General features: G+C 44.4%; 1 protein-coding gene across 4 annotated transcripts in view; it reads left to right on the forward strand.

Annotated features, from left to right (window-relative positions):
• DCC (DCC netrin 1 receptor) overlaps nt 1-25,186 on the forward strand; it is a 620,811-nt gene that overhangs the window by 217,962 nt on the left and 377,663 nt on the right. For all 4 annotated transcript variants that reach the window (XM_075489027.1, XM_075489028.1, XM_075489029.1 and 1 more), the window contains exon 2: nt 2,054-2,374. In XM_075489027.1, coding sequence (XP_075345142.1) covers nt 2,054-2,374 — 321 coding nt within the window. The remainder of the gene's footprint in view (nt 1-2,053; nt 2,375-25,186) is intronic.

Consider the following 25,186-nt stretch of genomic DNA (forward strand, 5'->3'; position numbering starts at 1 on the left):
AGCTGTGATTTACAAACAGAACACGGTTGCCTTTGGGAGAAGGGAAAGGAGCATGTGTTTTGAAAATAACTACTCTTTCAGGTATTGTAAATCTACCTCAGATATACCTCTCCGCTATTACCGTGTTTTACGGCAAAAGCGCCCTGTGCTAACGTGCAGCTTTTGGGCCTGATTCTGATGTGCTTCCTCCAGTAACGGAAATCGGAGCATTAAGATGGGCGAAAAACAAATCGGGACTCGACTACTCTTCTTGATGGTATTAGACAATGCCTTTTGTTCCGAGTTCTTATGGTGCTATTGTTGTTATGCCTGAAATACTCTACAAGTAGAGGCTTCCAACTCTTGCGTTCTCCTTTGCTAATATTTATTAATTTTTTGAAGCCCCGACGGGTTTTATTTATGTGCTTTGAAGGAAAATCTGGTACCTAGCTACTTCAATTAGTGTATGGGTGGAACTAAGTACTTGACAATAAAATTAATTTCTATAAAGAAAATGCCAAGTGGCTGTTTATGCATTTTTATACATACATTCATAGAAAGCTTTAGTTTTGAGGTATAAAATAGAAATAATTACTATTTTTCTTAGGACTAAAAGGCTTTTTGAATCTTTTTATCGCTTCAGTTTTTGTTTTCATTTGCTCTAACGAGGTAAAAGGATTCATTTGATGATGATGAATTAAAAAAAAGCTCTTTTTGCATTCGTACGCAGCTGTTTCAAAACTCCGTTCCCCACGCGCCGGAGCGCAGAACAGCGGTGCTATCGCTGGGACGGAGTTTGGAGGTTGGGGAGCAGCTGCCTGCCCGGGAACCGCAGGTCTATATCTCAACCTGGAAGCACTCGGAGGTGCTGCCCCTGGGACAGGGTGGGATAGGCAAGCCCGTGATGTGTCAGAAACTTTAGATTTTTATTACGACACAGTGGAAACTACTCAAAGTTTCGCACTCAAGTGTAGTCACTTGAGAAGAGTTGAGAGGAGAGACTTGAGAAGACTGCGTTGTCTAAAAATACAGGTTGTGCGTGCTTCGCCTGTTTATGAAGTATTAGAAAATGCTTGATGCAGTAGAGAAAACGGATTGTTTTCTCTTGTTTTGAGTTGTGCCCTTTGGTGTAACTGCATCCACATGTTCTTAAGCATTTTACTGATTTTTCTGTTCTGTCGCAGAGCTCGTATCGTAGCTCTGCTCTGAGAGCGTCTCCCTCTGCCTTTACAGTCCCATTTGTCTCCTAACTACACCAAGTTGATTGGCGTCCTGTTACCGAAGTGACCCGTAAGAACTTGGCCTCTGCTTTCTTGCAGCTGGTGGAAATCTGAGGTCTTCAGTGCCGCGGTAGGGATGTTGTGCAGCTTGCAGAGTTGGCACTCTCAACACCTCCCCTGCCTTTTCTCTCTACAACGGACGTGCTTGCATGGTTTTTTTTTGTCCTCTTGCTGCCTACCGGAGAGCAGTGGCCAGAGTCATTGGTAGTGGGGAGAACCTTGTTGTGGTGAGGTGGAAGAAGATCGCCCAGGTTTGAGGTTTTGGCGCTGTTTCTGATAGATGGTCGGACTGCGCTCTTGCGTGCTTTCCTCCCGCTTGTTTGCTAACAGCAAAGAAAGCGAGGCCCGACTCCAGTTTTGTGCTTGGCACACTGAAATGCATCTCGGTGCACGTGGCCGGAGTAGGTCCTGTAAGCAATTAAATTCTCCGAATAAACCTCAGGAGGTATGGTGGTTTTATGCTAATCTCCAACTCAGCTGTATATAGCTGTACAGATTTTTAGCTTTGCTTTATCTCCATGTTTTACATATAAGAGATCTATTTATCTACAAATATTGGTTTTGTAGTCATGGGACAAAAATAGAGTTTATGCTCGGCGGTGTTTTGTGTATGTGTGTGTTAACAATTTGCAGAGAAATATAGCTTAATTTCTTACAATATTTGCCAGCCGTATCTATGGTGCCTCTGAGGGTTCCGTATATTGAGTTTCTGTATCTAATATAGCATGTTTCTTCCTCCACAGAAACGTATAACCAATATTTACTCCGTGTCTCTGATGGTTTCGCTGTTTCAGGTTCACAGATAAAGACTTTTACATCATTGAGGTTCTTGACTGAGCCTTCAGATGCTGTCACCATGCGTGGAAGCAACGTGCTGTTGAACTGCATAGCAGAATCGGATCAAGGAGCTCCAGTTATCAAATGGAAGAAAGACGCAGTCTTCTTAAACTTGGCAGTAGATGAAAGGAGGCAGCAGCTGGCCAACGGCTCGCTCTTGATACAAAACATAGTCCACTCCAGGCACCACAAGCCAGATGAAGGTCTCTACCAGTGTGAAGCATCTCTAGAAGGCATTGGAGCCATCATCAGTCGGACAGCTAAGGTCATGGTAGCAGGTAGGCAGAAACATTCCTACATTCCTGCCTTTAGGATTGCTGGAAATACTGTTTGCAAGAAGCTGCTTTTTTAAAAAATAAGAGTGAAAAATGTACTGTGGGTTTCCTCCCCCCCCCCCCCCCCCCCCCCCCCCTTCTTCAAAAGAAGTAAAGGTAGATATGACGCTTCTGCAACAGTAATTTATTTCTGACAAGGTATTATTCTTCTTTAAATATGTCTAATCACCTCTTTGTTGCTGCGAGTTATTTGCTGCATATTTATTGTCTTCAAAATAGATGAACCTCTGCAGTTGGAGATTAACTACTTTTCTGATGAATTGAAGATCACAAAAAAAAGCCAAACTTCTGTAAGGGCACTGAATGTACGGATTTTTATGGTTTAGGAACTTGTTCATAGACAAGAACTCATTATGCAGCTTACTGAATTGGCAGCCCCTTTGTATTTCCTTTAAAGCACTTGTGTAGGTATACGGCAGAAGGAACAGAAGTTTGTTACCAGGCATCTGAGAACACTTAAGGCTTCTCATTGACTTAACAAATACCTCTGTAAAGATGTTTGTCTGAAGCTTTGAAGTGGTCTCTTTGCCTCTTCATCAGTCTGTAGAAGGATGTAGCGAGTCCTTAATCATCTAATCATTGGGGGGAAAAAAAATTGGGAATCCTTTAAATAAAAGGTACAAAGAAACCCCAAATCGCTTGGTAACTAAGACCAAGTAGAATGTGCTGGAGTTCAGCATAATTTTCTTTCTGACCGTTATTTAAGAATTTTTCCAATTCGAAGGGGTGCTTTTTTTCCTGTTCTCGCTGTATGTTTCTGTATAGATGGAGCTACTGCGTATTGCCGATTGCTCTAACTTAGACCTGTTACAGAATGCCCTGGTTGCCTTGCCAAGGGTTGAGCAGCCATCCGCAGGTGCTAACTTAGTAACCTCGAGAAAAGAGGATAAAATATTGTTATTTTTTTTTTTATGCTGCGGAGAAGATTGACGCTTATAGGCTTTAGCGCCCAGGTGAGCTGTGAGTTTGCTCAGGCGCATTGGTTATCTGATGGAGCGGTTTGCGTTGACAGTAAGGAATATTAAAAGGCGGGCCGTATCGAAGCTTTCGGTCTGACCTGGCATCGCTGAAATAGCCTGGTAGGGGAGATGCTCTTTTCTCCAGCTCTCGGGCACCCAGTCTATGCACTGCCTAGTCTTGCTGTCCTGCCACATTTTGAACAACGTGGGGATGTGGAATAAAACTGAGGTTTAATCCAGTTCAGTCCAGGAACTCTACAACCTTTTGCCATCCTGTGTCTTCCTAAACTCTCAGCAGTTATACTGGGAGGGAGTCAACAGCTTTCTTCTCAGCTGGTCGCTCCAGTGCCCCTCGTGAACTTGGTGCCTTTTCCAGGCTTCAGGTCCCTTTAAACTGAAGATTGCTTCCCCTCCTCCAAACCCTTCTCTACCAGCTAGAAAAGGCATGTTTTCTCACGGTACCCGATTAAAACAAGTAATAAGTCTCGGCCCTTTCCTAATCTACCTCCTCCCCACCACTTTTCTGTCTGAGTCTCTGGTCGTTTAACCTCACATCCTCAGCAGTGCGTGTACTCCTATCCAAAGTGATGGAGAGCCCTACAGACGCAAAGAAATTGGTCATTCTGTTATCAAGTCACCCTCAGAGGGAGCCTGCAGAGCCGCCCTTTGCCAAGTAGGGCTTTTTGCCAGTTCAAGTTGTTATTTGGCCTTGATCTTGGTTGTTGGCAACCGCTAACTAATAAAATCACTCCAATTATTCTTTTTAAGTGAATGCACATATGTGAGTGTTCCCTGTTGTGCCGTGCCCAGCTCTGTAATTTTGAGCTTTTCATAGGCAGAACTGTGCTTTGCGTGGCAGGTCCTGATCTCATATCCCTGCAGCGATGGTGGGAAATTTGGAGGGGGAGGACAGGACTGACTCTGTTCAAGACCAATTTGGCTGAAACTGGAAGAACCGATAAAGATTTCTTAATTGGAAAGGCAGCGAAAAGGACAAGAGGCAATGCACGCAAACTGAAACACTGGAAATTTGTTTTAAAAAGAAGTATTTTTTCCTATTAAGGGTGATGGCACAGTGAAATGGGTTGCCCGGGCGTGCTGTGGAGTCTCCATGTTGGAGATAGTCGAGACCCAGTTGGACACGACCCAGCCCAGTGTGCTGGTAGCTGCCCCTGCTTTCTGCAGGGTGCTGGACTTAGAAAGGCCCCTGCAGAGATCGTCTGACCTTGGTGATTCTGATGTTTATTTTTTGTTTCCCGATTGTATGCAAATGGTTCCTATTATAAGGTGGAATATAAGGTGTGTGGCATTTAAACTGGGCAGCAAGTTCTTGAAGCAGAAATGGTATTTTGCTCTCTGAAGGACACTGATTCCTGAGCGAGCAGAATTATTGTGGGTTGGTTTTTTCTTTTTTTTTTTTTTTTTTTTGAGGGAGTCACTGTGTAATGTTGGCAGAACATCATTGACTTAAGGCACTGGCAGATGGAAACACGACAGAGCAAGGGAAGGGAGGGCAAGAGGAGAAATGAAGGTCTCGCACTCCAGTATGTTGTGTTAATCATTGCTTGGCAAAGCAAATAAACTTCTGATGTTCAGAAAAGCCTCCTTTTACCGAGATGAGGATTGGGATAGGATAGAGCTATGGTTAGTATTATAACACTTGAAAACTGCATCTTTCTGATCCGTTGTATGATGTACAAGGTATCGCCGCTAAACAGACTTTTTTCTGGAGAGCCTGATGCTTTCATCCAAAGGAGGAGATGATGGTATGTGTGATTGCAGTGTCCCGACGAGCGGAAGATTGCGTTCGTGTCAACAGTATGTATCCTCATTTCGCTTAGTCTTTCATTTCTGTGCAAGATTTCATTCTTGCAAGATTTTCAAGGAAGGATCGTGAGCTTTAATATTTCAGGCAGGTTTCGGGAAGAGATTCATTCACTGAATTACAATCTAATCTTGGGTAGTGTCACTTTTAAACTATAGGTCCGTTCACAGCATTTTAAGGACTTACCGTGCTGTTTGGCAACATGGAATACATCAACATTTATGTCTTTGGAGGTTAAAATTGCCAAACCACTGGTATGCATAAGGGGCATATATCTTTCTCGCAGTAAAGACTCCGAACGTGATTTCACCGCACTTTTTAAAGCATTAACAGTCAATAAAGCAGTCACTGCTAAAAGGTAACAGTCAACTCCGCGTGGAACGGACTGCTCAGGGGTACTGAAAGTATATTGCCCTTTTAAAGCCCTTCCCCTTATACTTTCATGGCTTAAAGTGCTTTCAATAAAGAAAATGTAGCAAATGAAGACTGTTTTTAATCGGTTGAGAATTTTATGCATGAAGCCTGCCATGTATGGGAAAAAACACCGTTTCTAAGAACTTCTCAAGGATCCTTATGGCCCCGACGTGCTCCAGCTGTCAAAGTGTTCCAGGCTGACATGGAAATGAGAGCACTGGAGAGAAACTAAGAGCTGCTTCCTTCTCCAGCTTCTTATTAAAACTCCCAATTTAACAGACTGCTGATTATTGGTATTTCTAGTAATTGGTAGGATTTCAGATGGAAACCACACTACCCTGTCTTATGACTCTATTTATAGACCGTTGGAGGATCAGTCCTTCGAAGGTTCTGGCTTTACTGTTCATCTGAAACGCCGGTCTTTCAGAGGATGATAAAAAGCAGAATCCATGGTGGCTTTATAGGGAAATTCCTGCACTTCAGCATCCAGCCCCTTGGGGAAGACCACCAGCCCCTTGGGGAAGACCACCTCTCTGACATGATGAGAGGCATTTTTTTGTGTGTGGTCATGATGATTTATAACTAGAAAATGATTTATGCTGAAAATTAATTATAATAACTTTTTCTTGGGAAAAAAAACCCCAAACAACAACAACAACAACAAAAAGACCCAAAAAACCCAAACCAAAACAAAAAACCCCAACAACAAACCACCCACCAAACCAGAACCAAACAACGGATAAGCTACATCACAGCTATAGACCCATTTAGACCAGTGTCCTGGCTTTGGTAATCACCAATAGCAGATGTCTAGAGACTATAGGAACAGTGTATATCCATACAGTTCACCTGAATATTCTATCCGTCGCCAGTGTGGGCTGTGTGTTAATAAAATTGTTTCCGCTCTCTGTGCGGGGGGTTGGACTAGCTGACCTTTTAAAGGTCCCTTCCAAGCCAAATCATTCTGTGATTCTATGAGTTGAAATTCTTACGTCATAAGCGTGTAGCATTTGTACATTTAAATGCCTTTGAGTTGATTTTCTTCAAGAAATTTGTCTTCCTTAACCCGTATAGACTTTCAGCATTGCATTCCTTGCACTTGTATGTTGACACTGATTTAGTCCTGCCTGAAATCAGAGGTTACTTTGGAGGGAGGGGGGACCCCAACCATAAAACCCACCTAGCTGGCGTCCCTTTGATAAGATAACAAAGTGGACTCCGTTTTGCTGTTTAAAGATGATAAAAAGCAAATGTGGAGGGTCCCTGGAAGGGCTGTGGGGAAGTTTAATCTTGCTTGAACCTAAGTGGAAGACACTTCAGAGTTTCAAACTTCATGTGTAAGTTTGTAGGTTGAAGAGACCATTAAGAATAAGAATAGTTGAGATGTACTTTGTCGACAAATTTGGAAATGTTTCCAGTCTGATGAAGTCAGTGGAGAAGTGGAGCCGGCTGGTGTTGCCCTTTGAGCTCCGACAAGACTATCGATGTGGTGTTACGGCAGGTGTCAGGAGATGGCACCTTCTGTGTGGTCTCACTAAGCTCCTCCTTCAGCGCAGGAGGAATCTGCAGGATATTGAACGAACTTTGGAATTGGGAGAAACGTTGTTCTGCAGCTTAATATCCAGGGAAGAAGAAAAGAGGGGACTTCTCCAATTGCCCTTGCAACCACTTTTCTTCTGGGACCAAACTGTATGTGTTGAGCAAGTCCCACTGAATAAACGAAAAGCATTTGTGATATTTCTTCTTGAGCTGGAAGTCGGCCCATATGTTCCCAAAAAACCGTCAGCCAAGCAGCAACTTATATCTTCAAGAGCTTTAAATGATTTAAAAGAGATTTTTTTTTTTTTAGATGGTGTTTGACACCATCAGCGTGTCCCTCAGCCTTGAACGTGCGACTGCCGCTCATGCCACGGTGTTTTATCAGGGTTGCTTCATCAGGATGAGAAAAATAAAAAAAATCCAAGGAGCGCGTTTTATAATTGTGCCGGTGAGAATCAAAACTTTGTGTGCTCGTCTAGGCAGAATACCAGCGGTTTCCAAAGAGACGAGGTAACTGGACTTAAAAAATGACAGCCCTGTATTTATTGTGCTTGCACCTTGTGCTGTATTGCTGGTTTTGTAAGAGCACTGCCAGATTTTAGGTAACGGAAGACTAGTTGCTAGGACAGCTGTTGAACCCTAAGGTTAAAATCTTGCAGATGTGAAGAAATTATAATCCCCACTTAGGAAAACAATGAAGCTGTAACACTAAATTCTTTTTTAGACTATTATAAATCCTCTGATAATTCGAAAAGATCTATCGAAGCGCACGCAGAATGGCTAAGGAATTGTGCGCTATAATATTAGATGCTATTGCCTACCGGTATTTTTGGATTTGCATTAAGTAAGGGTAAAATTAAATCATTTAAAGTGACACAAGGAGGTATCACTTGTAAGAAATGATGGGATAAATGCAGGAAAGCTGCTATACCGAAATTTAGGAAATACTGTTTTGGACAGAATAAACAAAACATAGTCTAAAGTGTTACACGCTTCTCATTCCCTGGATCTATGATAGTAATTTTCCTTTTTTATAAAAGAAGAAAATTATTTTCAGAAATTAATCGTTTGGGAGGTATAACTTGATTTATAATAGCTAAAATTAGCCAATACTGACTTAATCTTTTTTTTTTTATTCCTACCTTTTTTGATTCCTAAGCAGAGGGGACTTTGGGCTATTTACTGTGAATTCATAAGCCATAACAAACGTAGGGAACAAAACTAAAATGCCACTTCCCACCCAAACTAATTTTGGAGCTCCAAAAATGGATTTTCTTGCTAAATGGCAAAATAAATAATAAAAATAAAAAAAAGCAAGTTTTAATAACTCTGCAGAACAACAGACATTATAGCTGGAAAACTTAAATTTAAAGTATCACCCCTTGACAGTGAATTTGGCAAAATAAGTGGACGTTTATGAACTTTTTGGCCAACAGGTTCTTCTCTAATGTGCCTTTTTATGTTTCGATTTTATATAAATACGGTGCACACAGCGTGTACTAGATAGTGCATAGAGCACTGCTTAAGGCTCTATCAGGAACTGGTTAGGTTCAGTGTTTAAGAACTAGCTAGCTGATTTAGATCTTTTTTCCCCTCTCTTTTTTTTTTGCTACATGCCATAATAATATATGCCTGTGGGACCCCTTTTTATATCACTTCATGACCTAGAGTGCTTAATAGTGGTGTGTGTTTGGTTTTTTTTTTTTTTTTGCTTAATGGAACGGACAATTCCCGAGTGCTCGCTCCGTGCTATCGCTGCTTAATGTTCCTTTGTTGTATTTGTGAGATCCACGTGCCTCGCTCATGCACAAATGTGCACTCTGTCATGCTGTTAAAGCTCATTAGCACATTGGTATTTAAAAACAGATCTGAAATGTGAAAGGAAATATCAGGAAATCAGGTAAATATTTGACTCTCTACATGCCATTCTGTTTTGGTCGCAATTTTTTGATTTGCGCATAAGATGCGCCTACTGTCTCTGATGGTAACGGGGTTGCAGGGAGATAGGCAACCAGAAAACCCACACACAAAATGCCCAGCATATCTAGGAAAGTAGTTGTCCTTTTGATGCGATCACTGATGTATTTATTTTTTTTTCTTTTAAATGGTAATTTTCAACATTGTTCATGGCTGTCGCTTTGACCATAGAAAGTGAAAAGCTATGGGAAGGGTTTCTGTTGTGTATGGCCGCTTGTGTGCGACAGGCTTTGAGCCGAGCCTTGTATGTAATCCTTACATCCTTAAGGATGTAATCCCTAATTCCTCCATGCATGTGTCCCAGCTTTAGTCTTGTGGAACTCAAGTGGCTCCTGTAGGTGCCTCGTACACGGAGCTGCCGCAGGTCCCTCTCCTTTCCCCTGGTAAGCTACGATGGGATCGCTCATGGCAGGACCCAAGAGCTGTAGGCGATGGTTGGGAGTTCCTTGGGTAACTCCCAAGGAAGTTACTTCCTTGGGAGTAACTTCAACTTACGGAAGAAAGCAAGATAGTCCTGCCTGTATTACTTAGATATTGAATTGACCATTGAATATCAGAATGCTTACATCTTGACCATCCACTCCAGTGAAAATTAAGGAATAAGTAACTGGCTCCTTCGTTAACTCCGGCTGTTCCTCTTTAATCATGGTTACCCTCAAGCACCAAGCGGTTTTGAAGAGAATTAGCAGCTTTTCATGATACGTATCTACTGACTTCTAGTGCCAAGAGACATATGGCAGCCAACTTCTGCCCTATCCCTGAAAAATATCAAATTCTTCATTCTGAACAGGTAGAAGGAATAAAAAAGCTTTGGTGTATTTGGAGCCAGTTATCAAAGCCTGTTAGGTGAAAAAGCAGATAGAAAGTGGGCCCAAATGGCAAGAAGGAGAGAAGGCCGAGCATTATATTGGTGGTTATTTAGGTATAGTATATTCTAGATACAGTACAACTGATCAGATATCTTGCTTAACCTTCACTTTAAGCATGCTCCTTAAATCTTTAAAGGTAACAACTACTACAGTTACTTAAACAAGTATTTTCACAGAATCCCAGAATGGTATAGGTTGGAAAAGACCTTTAAGATCATCGAGTCCAACTGTAAACCTAACACTGCCAAGCCCACCGCTACACCATGTCCCTAAGCACCTCAGCCAAACGTCCTTTAAATACCTCCAGGGATGGGGACTCCACCACTGCCCTGGGCAGCCTCTTCCAGTGCTGGACAACCCTTTCTGTGAAGTAAAATTTCCCAATATCCAGTCTAAACCTCCCCTGGCGCAACTGGAGGCCATTTCCTCTCGTCCTATGGCTTGTTACCTGGGAGAAGAGACCGACCCCACCTCTCGACAGCCTCCTTTCAGGTTGTTGTAGAGAGCGAGGAGGTCTCCCCTCAGCCTCCTTTTCTCCAGGCTGAACAAGCCCAGTTCCCTCAGCCGCTCCCCATCAGCCTTGTGCTCCAGACCCTTCCCCAGCTCCGTTGCCCTTCTCTGGACACGCTCCAGCCCCTCAATGTCTCTCTGGGAGTGAGGGGCCCAGCACTGAACACAGCATTCGAGGTGCGGCCTCACCAGTGCCCAGTCCAGGGGCACGGTCACTGCCCTGCTCCTGCTGGCCACACGACTTCTGACACAAGCCAGGATGCCACTGGCCTTCTTGGCCACCTGGGCCTACTGCTGGCTCATATTTAGGCGGCTGTCGACCAACACCCCCAGGTCCTTCTCTGCCGGGCAGCTTTCCAGCCACTCTTCCCCAACCTGTAGCATTGCATGGGGTTGCTGTGGCCCAAGTGCAGGACCCAGCACTTGGCCTTGTTGAACCCCATACAATTGGCCTGGGCCCATGGATCCAGCCTGTCCAGGTCCCTCTGCAGAGCCTTCCTCCCCTCCAGCAGATCAACACTCCCGCCCAACTTGGTGTCATCTGCAAACTGACTGAGGGTGCGCTCCATCCCGTTGTCCAGATCATTGATAATTGATTTTACTTTCCTATAAAAAGTTATTAGTAGTAAAAAATCTTCAAATGTGCGAAGAATCCCTTTCTTATGGATTAAGAATCCAGGGGGGTCCCTTGGAGATGAGGGCAAAGAGGAACATGCCTGTGACGGCCCCTATGGTCTTCAATCACCACCCAATTCTGGCTTTTACTCACTTCTCTACTGCAACTCTCTGTACATACCCCCTACTCTTCATTTGTTTTCCTGTGGTGGGGTTTTGTTGTTCCCTCTACTCCCAGAAAATCAATCTGTCCAGCATTATACCTTTCTATTAGACAGCGTGACCAGATCCCCCCGCCGGCTCTCCCCGAATTGGGAATAGCTCCGCCGTAATGTTTCACCGTAATGTTCCCTGGTTTTAAACTAGCGAGTGAAGAAGTAGGCTACATCTGAAGATACGCGTCTTTGCTAGTATTCTTCTTTGCGTTCAAATACCTGAATGCCAACACAATAATTAGCAGAAACACTTTCATCGGCTTTTAATTTTACTTTTGTTGTTGACTTCAAAATCACCACAAGTGAGTGACTTGTGAGCAGCAGACTCCCGAGGACCGCGCCAGTCACTCATCTCTCGATGCGTATCCACACGCGTTGCTCTTCGGTATGCTTTCTGTCAGGAGGAGGAATAATTAACTCTACATTTCACACAAAAATAAGAAGCTATCCGTTCATTTGCGTTAATCCTGCAAGTCCTCTGGGACACCCGAGGCAGCGGGCGGAGGCATACCCAGGCGCTGGCTCCCATTCTGTCACTCCAGCGAAGAAGGTGCTTCTGGATTCATAACCATCAAGGTTCTGCTCTGCGTTCCCTTCTCCTCCCCTCTGAGGACTGAGCAGAAACCCAGTGCTGGGTAACAGATGCTTTGAGCCAAACTTACTATTTCACGTGCATATTTTCCATTTTTAGCAGAGGAAATGGGAGTATTCAGTGAGATTGTATCAGTGCTTTTGACTGCCTGTCCTAAATGTCTTTCTCTGTACCAGGACACCCCGTTCCATCCTGTTTTGCCTCTCCCGTTGCTTAGTGTTATTTTCGGTTGGCTTGGGCAGTCCATCCCCGTGAGCTGCGCCGCTGGGATACGGCGTAGCCGGGAATTGGAGCTCTCCTGGGAAATCGCCCCTGAGGACATGGCTGGACATCTACAGCGCTGTCGCTTCTGTAAGCTTAAGTTGTGACTGCACGTAATTCGTGCCTACCCACATGCTGCAGTCCTTCCTTAACACCCTCCTTTGCACTAAGATGTCCGAATGCTGAGACGACGCTGAGCGGTGCTCCTTGCGTCGCACAGCATTGTCTCGTTTACTTCACCTTGTTCTCTTGCCCGTCATCCATCTGTGTCTCTTAACTTTTACAATTGAAGCAGGAGATATCTTTGGACAGAAGCAAGTTGTGGTTTTTTTGTTTTTATTCCATATTGTACGTAGCTTCTTCCAAGACTGAGGCGACTGTTCCGTACTCCTGTTCGTCGTGCTTGGTGTTTCTCGACCGCCCGGTGTGGATGTGCCGTTATTCCCGTTCACGGCGTTAATGCTGTTTCTGTTGGCTGCTCTTCCTCAAGCTGCTGCAGTACAGTGAACGGCAGTAAAGCGGTGATGGTAGACCATTGCCTGCCTTGTGCAATCCCTTATTTTCATAATTAACGGTAAGGTGGCTGGTGCTTACGACACCTAAATAGCTAGGCTAAAAATGGAACCGTTGTATTTTTTTTGTTAAATGGATACTAGCGAGCCAGAAATTATTTCGCTCATACAAATGAAGCTTGAAAATCAGTAGCGAAAATGACGAAATTTGTGGCAACACGCTGATTCTTTCCTCATTTCTAACGTCATGAGTTTATCAACCCGTAAGAGAGCGACATTGCAGAGTAATAAAGCGTTGGAGGCCTGCGTTTCCGTACAACGCTCCTTTTATTTGGGCGCGAAGTGACAACAGAAACGCTGTCTCTCCTGCGCTGTGTTCCCTTCTTGTATCGGGCTGTTGAGCAACGCTCAGCAGGAATGCCTGCCGTTGCAATTCCCGCTTTTCCTATCCTCGTGCTGCGCAGAAACGTGGCTTTAATTAGCAAATTTCATTTAGGAATAGCAAATTTCATTTAGGAAAAAGGTTTTGCTTTTGGGTTTTGTGCTTGGCAGAGATTTACTCTAGGCTGAACTTGAGGAGATTGGATTGAAAAAGGAGCAGCCTTGGTTAGCGAGGCCACGCGGTTTCGGTGAATTAAAATAATGGGGTGTAATAGATCATAGGCACTGGGGATGGTTATCGGCCCGTAGATCATCTGGCCAGTTTACCTGCCAGGAACGGATTGTTCCCGCACCGTGTTTGCTGATCATCTGTCTGTTCTGGTTTTACAAGCTCTAAGTGATAAGACTCCTACGGTCTCCCTTGGGACTGTGTCCTACTGTCTAATAGATCTGTCAGGATGTTTTTTCTGGAAACTAATCCGCGTTTTCTCGGCGTCGTCGCTTTGTCCTCTGTCGCGCAGGACAGAAGTGCTGGTGGGGTATAGTGGTCTAAGCCTGGAGACTTGATTTCTAATTTCTTTGGGGGTATAAGTTAACTTTTTTGGATTTTCTTTTTTTTGCTGATATAAAAGTACCTTTCAAGTTGCTCACGTTCCTGGGGCTGCTGTGACAGAACAGGCGATAACCGATACAATAATTTTAATGAGAAAATTAAAATTACCTTTGTGATTCTCACCTTCCCAGGCCCTGTTGCTTCTCTGAGACGTGCTAAAAGCCTTTTTACTCTTCGCTGCTTTTTTTAGCGTCTCCTCTTCTCCCTCAGTCCATCTCCCAGCGGCAGTCATCTTGAGCGAAGGTAGACCTGCCTGCATTTAGTTCCCAGCGCTGTCAGCTTCGCGTTCGGGCTGTTGAAGGTAGTTTTCATTTCGGAGCATTTTCCTTTGCTGCTGTGAACAGATCCCCTGCCCGAGGCCAGTCTCCTGCTCCCGGCTGGCAGGGCAGGCTGCGCTGCTGCTGGGTCCGAGCACGGCCGTGGAGGTCGGACCGCTGCGCTGTTCGTGCCTCCGGCCTTCCTTGCTTCCCGTTATATAATCTACGTTTCCAAGGGCTCTGGATTTTTTCCATTTAAAAACGTCAGCTTAAAATTTCTCTTCTTTAGGATCTTTTTTTGTTTTCTGGCAGTAGCAATGCTCGCACCTGAATTTGCAGAGGTCCGAGTCCTCCTCCTGTGTTTCCTAGGAGCCTTTCTCGGTGTGGTATGCAAGTGCTTCAGATGTGTTTGTCAGCCTATTGCTACGAAATCTTTTGCAAAACCAGAAATAACGCTCTCTGAAGCAATACTTACCCCACCTTTACAACTAGGGGAAATAAATAAAGAATAGGAAAAAAAATAAAGGTAATAAAGAAAAAAAGGCTCGCTCCTATTTAGATGCTGACACTTAAATTTGCTGCCCTGAAATTCCTGCTCAGTTGCTAGCTGACCGCGGAGGCAACTGAAGCCCGAAGTTACGTCGGCTTTGACCTCTGCGTTTCCTCGGAGTCTGGTTGTTCCACCCCGTGCGTGTCTGCTCAGCCCTGGCAGCACGCCCCAGCCCTCTCATTTCTTAGCTCGGTGGGAAAGGAGACATTCACCTGCCTTTCTCCCCTTGATACTTATCGCAGGGTAGGTAGTCGCAGCATGCCTTGTCCGTGCAGGCAGGATCAGGCCCTCCGTGGGAGACGGTGGCGGGCACCAGAAGCTGGAGGAGCTGCCCTTGCCGTTGTATACAGTGCTCCGGGTATTACAGTGCTCGTAACGACAGGGGAGCAATCACAGCCTTATCTCAACAGCCTTATCTAGCCTGGCTTTGTTTCAGTACACTAACGAATTTTGTGATGTCCAACCTATACCTAATATTAAGGAATCTGATCAAATCTTTCTAGTTATGACCGCGAAGAATAGAGGGATCATAACTTCTTTAATTACAGTCTAACACACGTTAAGAATCTGTCGAACCTCTTGCTCATCCTTACTCTTACTTTTTCTGGACTAAATAAACTTGATTAAACTGACGTATATCTTCCCAAATACCCTACTGGTTTTGCTGCTTAGTTGGTTGTGCAGGTTATACGCAGTTGTCCAACGGCAGTGTCGTCAGCGTCTTGTGGCACAAGGTAGCAGGAAAGAAGTGATGGATATTTGTATATACTTTAACGATATATATTATGGGGAGGTTCTTGTAAGTGTTCTTCTGGGCGATGTGTAGCGCAATTATTACGTACAAGGCTTTAAATGAAGACATCTTGCACGCATGTCTAATACAGAATAAACAATCAGGACTTTTTCCCTGAAAAAAGCCTGTAGTATAAAGCCAGTAAAAATGAATAATTTTATAGCTGTATTTATCTTCTAAGATTATAGAAGAACAAAGAGCTATTTCTTTGGAAACGCTTTGGCTACATTTGCTGAAACGGGTTATTTTCTTAACCATGAGCAGTTCCGTATAATTTGATACTTCAGTTTCAAACTTGGTGTCATGTCGTTTGGGGTAGTTGGATATAATATCTGGAGTTCACCGTGAACCTAGACTTAAATTGCTCACCCTGCATATCTTGAACATTAGGGACCTGGCTCTCGGAATAGCATTTACAGTGATGAATTGGATCCTAAGTGTCATTTACAGTGAATGAGGAGAATTAAATGCCCAAGAGCGAGATTTGTAGGAGCCGGCGTGCCGAATGCCAACGTCTGCTGAGGAGGAGGAATGTGTCTGCGGTCTCATCTCCCTCCTTTACTGGGTTCCAGAGCTGGAAACTACTTTCTGTACTTAAAATAGGCTTGGACATAGGTGGAATGATCGTTCTTGTTATAGCATCATTAGAGGAAGAAGTAGCCGGGGTTATTTTGTTGAAGGTTCTGGCAAATGAAAGGGGAGACTGGAGTTTCAGACCCATTCTGGTGGAGGGGAGTGAACCCATTGCACCCATTCTCCAGGAGAATCTCTCTCTTACCCTTCCTGTGAAACCGCGACACAGTCCGGCCAAAACCACCAGTTTGCGAGAGCTCAGCGCGGGGCCTTTTTTCACACGTTTTTAATGAAAGTAGCTGTAGAGCACACTGGAGTCTGTCAGATGTTTCCTTGCGTGCCTGGAAAAGCGGGTGCTTCTGTGCGTTTTGGTTATCTCAAGGAGCATAAACTCCTAGGCGTTCAGAGAGCTGGGTCAGCCGGAGCAGAAAAGCTTTGTGATAGACTCAGCAGCATCATTTTAGGTACTAAAGTACATTTTCTGGTGGCAGCTTAGTCATCTATGCCACTTGATTTGCTTAAGTGGGTCCTGCAGAGTGTTTTTGGCTCGCTCTCTTTCTAGTTTAGCTGACCAAGTTCGGAGCGAATGCATTCTTTAGATGTCTACGTGCTGGTTTGCCGGCGGTATTCTTCCGATCCCTGTTTTGGATGAGCGCGCAATGTGTTTCAGGATGAATACAAGTGCAGCAGATTTTAAAACGTGTCTCCGTGTGATTTGTTTGCTTTATGCTGACATCCGTACTGGTAAAACTGCAGCAGTTGCTCCGGAAAAGCGAATGTGAAACATCGAACAAATGGGATCAGATGGAGGTGGGGAAGAATTCCAAAGCAGCAAGGCTTTCTAGGGAGCCGGTGTTTTGCATCTTTTTTTCAATAGCTCTTCCCCTAGTTCTTGATTTTACTTTTGTCCCTAATAAAAGTAATGAAGATGTAGTCACCTTTAGGGATTTTTTTAGGTTAATTTAATTTTCTGACTTGGAACAATCTTGTGACCACCTGGCATGCTCTCTTTGTTTGCAATTTAACCTTCTCTAATGGTTTCTTGACCTCGCTTTCTCGAAATCTATCCACGTTTCTGAAGCGATGTTTAATAAGATGAGAGAAGCTGTTTACAACCCTCTCATTTGTCCTCGATGACCTCGGTTGGGCAAATGAGAATTTAGGTCAGTCGCGATGCCTCCGCGTCGCTATGGGGAGAGAGATTTTAAATTAGCTGGGTCAATCTTAAGTCTTATAAAAGACATCATCCAAGCAATTTAATTAAAAGGGGTCGGGTTGCTCTACCCTCGGCGGTGCCCGTATCTGCCCAAGAGGAGTAGTCGATGTACGTGCTAGTTTGGGACTTGATTGACACGCAGCAGTACAGAAATGTAGGTTTCCAAATTTCTCTGCATGCGGTGATGGATGTAGGATGATTACGGGTTTACGAGCTAAAATGTATAATTCTTAAACCTTCTTACTCCATATTTACCAGCGGATGATACAATCCAGCGCTGACAGGGGATTGAAGGGATGACATACAGGTCTCTTCCATCTCTAATCTTGGATTCTATGCAAACCTTTAGAATGTAAATTGGAAGCATGTTTTATATTCGTAAATGCAGAAATACTCTTGAAAAGCTTTCACTTTGAAAAGATTATAATGATTAGCATTTATTATGCTGTTGTTTTCATGCAAAAAAGAAAATCCTGCCCAGATTTTACTCAAATGGAACTTTTGTGCCTTGCATAATAGCCCTGCTTTAATTTGAATAAGATTCAGAATAAAGTGGCCAGATAGGAAGTTAAACACTATAGAGAGAAAAATCCCAATTTAAGGCTCTAAATGCATGTGTCTAAATACAGAGACAAAAATGAGGATGTTTACAAGGAAGTGGTATCACAAAGGGCACACCAAAAAGTCTGGGGAAGAAAAAGCAATTTAGCAGAGAGCACGACGTTAAGTTTCTTAATTTTCTCTACAGCAATAAAATCCGGTAAAACGAGGTGAGCGATTGCGTTCGTTTTATTACAGTGGTTCCCACCAGTGTAGCTGTAGCTGAGAGTCTGTCAGCATTTCCATTATAAACTCTATTTTCAGGGGTTTATAATTCAGTCCTAAAAACTCACCTGGGCTGGTGTCTGGCATCCAAGATCTGAAGTCAGAAATGAACATTTCACACTTTTGGAAAATAACGTGTTTGCCTAGATCTAAATTAACTAGGGATTTTAAAATGGACACTGCCTCTCTTCCTCAGTGCTACGCTTGTGATCTTGCCTAAAACTTCTAACCCATGGTTTTGGAGTCACTTTTGTGGTGTTAGTGACTACGGTTACTAGTCAACTCTTATAGAAGAAAAATCAAGGGAGAGAATCATGCCTCAGGTTATAATGTAAGTAATGAAACCAAAGGTTCAGCAGGGATATTTCAGTTTCCAGCCTGGTTTGTTTTTCTCACTTTATTTCCCTCTTTAGCTCATTTAAAGCCAACTCGCACACCTTTATATTACACTGCGCTTCGCCGTGGAGTTTTACTTCTTGGGGGTGTACGGAGGGAACGACTCCAGCTTCGGGGCTGGCAATGAGTCATTGAGGTTTAGGCTCTGCTCTGATGCGCTGCTCACGCAGAGGAAAATTAAGCGGTCAAGATCGAAGAGGATTCTGTCCCAAAATGTCCAGTAGCTTGGGGTGGGGGGCAGTGACTTGGAAGGCCAGGCCAGGTGAAATTGTATCAGAAGTCGTGTGGCCAGCAGGAGCAGGGCAGTGACCGTGCCCCTGGACTGGGCACTGGTGAGGCCGCACCTCGAATGCTGTGTTCAGTGCTGGGCCCCTCACTCCCAGAGAGACATTGAGGGGCTGGAGCGTGTCCAGAGAAGGGCAACGGAGCTGGGGAAGGGTCTGGAGCACAAGGCTGATGGGGAGCGGCTGAGGGCCCTGGGCTTGTTCAGCCTGGAGAAAAGGAGGCTGAGGGGAGACCTCCTCGCTCTCTACAACTGCCTGAAAGGAGGCTGTCGAGAGGTGGGGTCGGTCTCTTCTCCCAGGTAACAAGTGATAGGACGAGAGGAAATGGCCTCCAGTTGCACCAGGGGAGGTTTAGACTGGATATTGGGGAATTTTCCTTCACGGAAAGGGTTGTCCAGCATTGGAAGAGGCTGCCCAGGGCAGTGGTGGAGTCCCCATCCCTGGAGGTATTTGAAGGCCGTTTGGCTGAGGTGCTCAGGGACATGGTGTAGTGGTGGGCTTGGCAGTGTTAGGTTTACTGTTGGACTCAATGATCTTAAAGGTCTTTTCCAACCTATACGATTCTGGGATTCTGTGAGTCCCCAGGGAGTAAGACCTGTCGTGTGCTTGAAGGTATTAAGGATGTGGACTTGTTGAGTAAAGAAGAGTAATCACAACTTCCAGTCTGCTTTCTAGCCAGATCTGTTTTACAGATTTCATCAGGATTTCTCAAACGAATTGTGGAAGACAGAATATTTTTTTGGGGGGGGATATAGGGAATAGGGATAGGGCTATAATGCTTAACTTTTTCTTTTGCCTAGCTTCATCCAGATAGCGTGCATACACAGATCCCTTAAATTAACGAATGGAAGGTATGTGCCCCTTTTCAAATGTTTACCTTCTAAATATCTAATGTTTAAAATACAGAGGATGTTTCCAGGACCATCCAACCAGACAAGAAAGTTGGCAGCTCTCTGGAATCTGAACACAAAATGTAGGTTTACCCGGGTGCGAGTAGCACGCGCCTCCTCCTGTGGTGCTCTCCTCGGACCTTCAGCGATCGTTGGCTGGACAGCCAAAAGCTATGAGATTGGCTTTAAAATATGAAATCTGTTTTGAAAGCTTTTTATGTGTTGCCTGGCTGTGGGGTTGGAGGTGTACTTGTGTCAGCTTTTTCCACAGTCGGTAAGACTAGAAATAATTGATTTGAAGAGAGAGCAGAAAAGAAAAGGAAGCTCTTCTTCAAGTTCTTGTTTCTAGAAGCTGTTTCTTTAAATTTGAACCAGAACTAATGAGCAGCTGTTTTGCTTGGTGAGTGTGATTTTTTTTTTTTTTCCATTGGCATGTTACACTGTGATCAAACATGAATTTTTTTTATTTTATGAAAAACCTTGGTGGCACAGCATCCACAGCTGACTGAAATGAATTTCCTTCCATTGCGAGCTGTCTTTACTCTTGCTAGTTCCTGAGATTCAGAGGAAATATTTCTGTGCTATTGGAAGCGACCGGCAATTTGGCCAAACTCTCTTATGGAAAAGAAATTTTTCTAAAAAAATTATTTTCATCTGCTTTCCATCTCTGTTTGAAATGTTTCCTCTAATCCTCTGAATTTGTAGCCTGAACTCTAATGCTTTTATGTGTCTTCATCCTTTATTATTTATGGATGCAGCTTCTGGAATCGCGTTCAGCCTGCGAGCTTGTTCGTTAAGTACTTTTCGAACACTGAGCTTCCCTTCTACGCTGCGGGATGGGCTCTACTTATTGAGGGAGACATTACAGCAAAGAACTTTTAGGCAGATCAAAATTATGTCAGGCAGGACTGAGCACTTCATAGCCTGGCGGTCCCATCTCCTCAGCTATCCTTTCAACAGAGTTTCATTTTACTACGATTAAAACCAGCCAGTAAACCGTGAATATCAGGAGGACAATAACAAGAGGCCAGAAAAGGGTACGTGGTGAGAAACTACTTATTTCGAAGAGGACGCAGTTAAAGCTGTTTCTGTGGATTGCTTAACTTTATGGCAGAAATGACATAGCGATCGGTGGTGCAGTTTAATGGTCCTACAGCCTAAAATTTGTCTTCTGGCCTGTGGCCCCAAGGATGACCCTCCGGGCTGAGCCGATGGCGTGTGGGCTAAAAATCCAAGGTAACCCGTGAAGCGGGGTGCTTCACCAGCAAGGGCAGGCAAAAGCCTGTCCACCTCGGTGCTGGAGGAGTAGGACTCGCAGCAGAGAGCTTGCTCTGTACCGCACCGCAGGAACGCAGCCCGTATCCAGGTTGCCACGGGCTTGTCCGAATTTTCATGTTGGCGTGGGGCTTTCCTTGCTCTCCAGGGTGGTAATGGCAGAGGAGGGACTGCATGGGAGCTGATGCTGGGTCGGTGCATCGCTCTGTCAAGCTTTTCCTCAAACGATGGAGCCAAAGGCATGTTTTTCTGCGTTTCCTTTGCCTGGGGGTAAATTCTTGTATGTACCAGTTACATAGGAAATGCTTCGATAGCCTTTGCTTATTAGTGCAAGAGAAATGTTCTGGATATGGGCGTGCTTTGCCCCAGCAAGATGCTTCTGGTTCATTGTTTGGAAGTCTAAAAAATTTCTTGGAGTAGGACAAAGAGGACTTTAAAGGAATGGAAGGAATTGTTAGTAAGGGATGTTTCCTTCCCTTCAGGCTACCCAGAAAAAAAAAAAATCTTCATTTAAAAAAAAAATCAACCTCATAAATAAAGGATTTTTAAAATTCCTACTCTTAAGATAAGCAGGAGCTATGTCATGACATCCTGTGCTATGATGTCCTCTTGCATGAATACCTGATGAAGGCAGGAGCCTGGCAAAAGGATGATGTCTTCAGTAGCTAAAAAGAAAATACCAAGATAGAACACAGCTGCCAAAGGTAGAAATTTGTTTACTGACTGTATTTTCTGTGCTGCAAACCAAAAAGTACTTTGTCAACAAAGGAAGCCTTTATATGGATGCTTCTTGAGGACAATATTTTTAAAGTACATCTTTCTTCACGATTAAGTGGTTGTGTAAAAATGATATTTTCTGACTAAACAACCGTGTTCTTTGTAAGAGTTGGGAGTTACATCTTCAGCGACAAAAATAAACGTTCAGTCCTTTCTACGTACTTTAAAAGCGCGAAGCCCAGAGGGAGTCCTTTCTGTTGCGCACGTGTAAACTAGTAACTAGTGATGTGGCGGCGTGTATCGCTCTGTAGGACGCGGGTGGAGATGGTGGAACGATTCAAGTCCTCAGAATAGGATTTAATTTGCTTCTTGATGTTGTCTTCATGAAGGGACAAGAGACTTGGCGTTTGGTGGGTGGGTCAGGACCTGCACAGACTTGACCGTGTTGCTGTGATGTTGTGGCTGGTAAAACATCTTTGTCCAACCCTTGCTGCTCGAAGCACTGCGTATCGCTAATGAAAGAGGTGATGCAGAAGGAGGAGAGAATCCAAGTTGAATTCTCATAGCTCCTGACGGACCCAGGAGATGCAAAAGCTCATGAATTACCATGGCAGCTGGTTTAAAAGAAGCCTGTAGCTGCGTTGTGAAAGTAAATAACTCTTCCAGGTAGTAAATCTGAAAAAAAAATGCTTAGTCTCCTCTTAGGTCCCTTTGCACATCAGAGACGCGGTGTTTCCCTACATGCCACCAACTCTGCTTGTCTTTGGGATGAATATTCCCCCCCCGCCCCGTGTGCAGCACCTAGTACCAACGTTTGTGATTCGTGGTTGAAGCTTTGAGTCACTATGAGATATTCTCCTTTGAAAATATCCTATTATTTGTACTACACAGTGGGAAAGCCAGTACAGGCCTTCAGTTTAAGGTAGGCTTCACTTAATCCAGTGATGGCTTTGAGTGCAAAACTACTTCTCAAGATGTTTAGTGTTTTGTTTTTTAAAAAGTTTGCAATTTTTATTAAGCGCCGAGTAATTTGGCGCTGCTGAGATAAATGAGTGCAAAGTGCAGTGGTGTAGCGGGCAATGAGATGTAAAATTAATTTTATAAAGTCTGTTTTTCAGAGGGTATGAGGGTTTGTTTTTTTTTATGCCGTGTCTTATCTGCCAGCATAACGCAAACACGGGCCGTTCGGAGGCTGTGAGCATGGGAGAGCTCGTGGTCCTGCGTCCCTACGAAGGAGCCAGCAGTCGTGAGCATGGTATATCATACAAATCCTGACGACCTTTTGAGTTCACAGCTGATTTCCAAGCAGGCAGAGAGCGATGTAAGGAAGCGGCGTTTTCTGTGGGAAGTCCCAACAAAAAGGAGATGAAGCAATAGGACTTGTTGTGTTTGAGGGGTTTTTTTGTTTGTTTGTTTGCTTATTTGCTGCTTAACTTGAGAAGCTGAGGCAAATAGGGGTGAAATCTGGTCCCCCTATTTCAGCAGGGCTGCAATACCATACCTCGCGGAGAGGTAATCTTTTAGGAAGAATTTCATTAGGGATTTTGAACCTGGGCCTCAAAATCGTTTTGGTAGGTGATGCTTTACATTTTTTTGATAGTGATTTTATATGAAAATATTATTGAAAACAAGCTTTTAGCTGCAATAACGGTGAGGTTTTGGTAAAACTGTCCTTAGATCAGCTATTTTATAACTCCGCTCTGGTCAAAATGCTAAGGGCTCCTAAGGGGGTAGGGGAGAGCCTCGTTAAACTCTCATCATCGTTGGAGTGACCTGACCCTGGGATTCCCATCCCACGGTGGCTCTGGGCAGAGCCATCACCAGATTTCTCTTTCCTTCCAGACCCCAACGAAGCAAAAATAGAAGCTTTTTTTGTACATTCTGTGATAACTTAAATATTTTCATGAAAATTGTCTGCTTGTTTCACTATGCACGGGGGAACGTATCAGCTGTTTAAACTGATTTTTGTTCCCTATATTCAGTACGGTAGTAAGCTTGTGCTCCCCAAGGCACGGGGCAGGGTCCGTGCGTGTGCCCGGAGAGCACCGGGGAGGGCAGGCAACGCGGAGCTGAAACTCTCCGATACGCAAGCAGGTGCTGGCTCCTTGCAGCATGCTCCGAGGTTTCTTGTGGGAAGAAATGGCTCGTTATATACCCGGTAACAAGAAGGCGATGTTGAATGTGTTAGGAGAGATGAGGAGAAGCAATGCGGAGAAGTGGGGGGAAAGCCCTTAATTGTGGCAAAGCCTGCGGGGCGGCCTGGCCCCAGCTTGCTGGTGCTGCGCCTGCAAATCACGTCGCCAGCAAAATCGTAGAATCCTTAAGGTTGGAAAAGACCTCTAGGATCATCTAGTCCACCCAACACCTCCATGCCTGCTAAACCATGTCCCGAAGTGCCCCATCTACACGTTTTTTTGAACTTCTCCGGGGATGGTGACTCCACCACCTCTCTGGGCAGCCTGTTCCAATGTTTGACCACCCTTTCAGTAAAGAATTTTTTCCTAATATCCAGTCTAAACCTCTCCTGATGCAATTTGAGGCCATTTCTTCTCGTCCTATCACTAGTTACTTGGGAGAAGAGACCGACACCCACCTTGCTACAACCTCCTTTCGGGCAGTGAAATAAAGCGTAAAGACTGCGTACTTGCGGCCTGTGCCCCAAAACAAATTTGACAATGCACTTATTTAAAGGAAAAAAAACCCCAACAACGGAGGATAGTTATCCTCAAAGTGAGGTAGGCTCTTTTTTTTTTGTGCTGTCTGCGATAGCATACGTGTGAATTTGAAGAAAAGCTCTTCTGCCAGTATTGCCAGATCACCTCCCACTTCGCCCTGCGAGGGAGGCACGAGGCTTCGTTAGCGACCTGCCGCTGGTTTCCCAAAACGCACCGTGTAATTGTGAGATTGCCAGCGTGATGTTTTGCTGTGATCTCAGGGAGAGGGGGGGAAAAAAACAATCAAAAAAACCCCACTAAACCCCAGGAAAACCCCCAAACACCCCCAAAACACCCCTACAACAACTATTATAAAGCTTTGGGGATAGGTGCAAATCTCTATGTCAACATACATATGGTAGAAAAAGTAGTAATTAAGGAATAAAAGGCAGCGGGGAAGGCGGGAGTACGCTACACTTATTCACGTTGAGGCGTTTCTCTCCTGGATTAAATGACAGTGTAACCCCAGTGTAAATATCCTCTTAGGAGAAGGAGCAGAGTCCCTTTGTAAAACAGCGTCGTTTCTGTAGTAGGTTGGTTAATGTTGCTTGGGGAAACCGTGATGCCGTGTGGGTTTGGAAAAAGTAATAAAAGACATTGCTTATCTGCATTTTAAACACATGTATAATAACAGGCTAGCTGTAGCAGCCATGCCCGATTATTACAGTGTTTAAGACGAGTAATTTTCTAGTTAAGCATTTCTATGTCCTGCATATGTTATGGATCATGTGCAAACTGCTGGTTTTTTTCCGACAGATGTGACAGTCTGGCACTTTGATCAGCCCGACACGGCGCAGTCGTATTTATGGGCTGGCAATCATATGTATCGCAGGAAGGGCTGGGGAGCGAGGGGACCGGCTCCAGCGGTAAAAGGCACATCAAAGTGCTGATATCAGCTTAGGAACAGACGAGCGAGGGGGGAGAAAGGCAGAGCCGCTCCAGGCTGTGGGGAGAAGTGGAAGCATATTACAACGTTGTCTCAG

This window comes from Mycteria americana (assembly GCF_035582795.1).
Source record: "Mycteria americana isolate JAX WOST 10 ecotype Jacksonville Zoo and Gardens chromosome Z unlocalized genomic scaffold, USCA_MyAme_1.0 Scaffold_30, whole genome shotgun sequence".
Lineage (NCBI taxonomy): Eukaryota > Metazoa > Chordata > Aves > Ciconiiformes > Ciconiidae > Mycteria > Mycteria americana.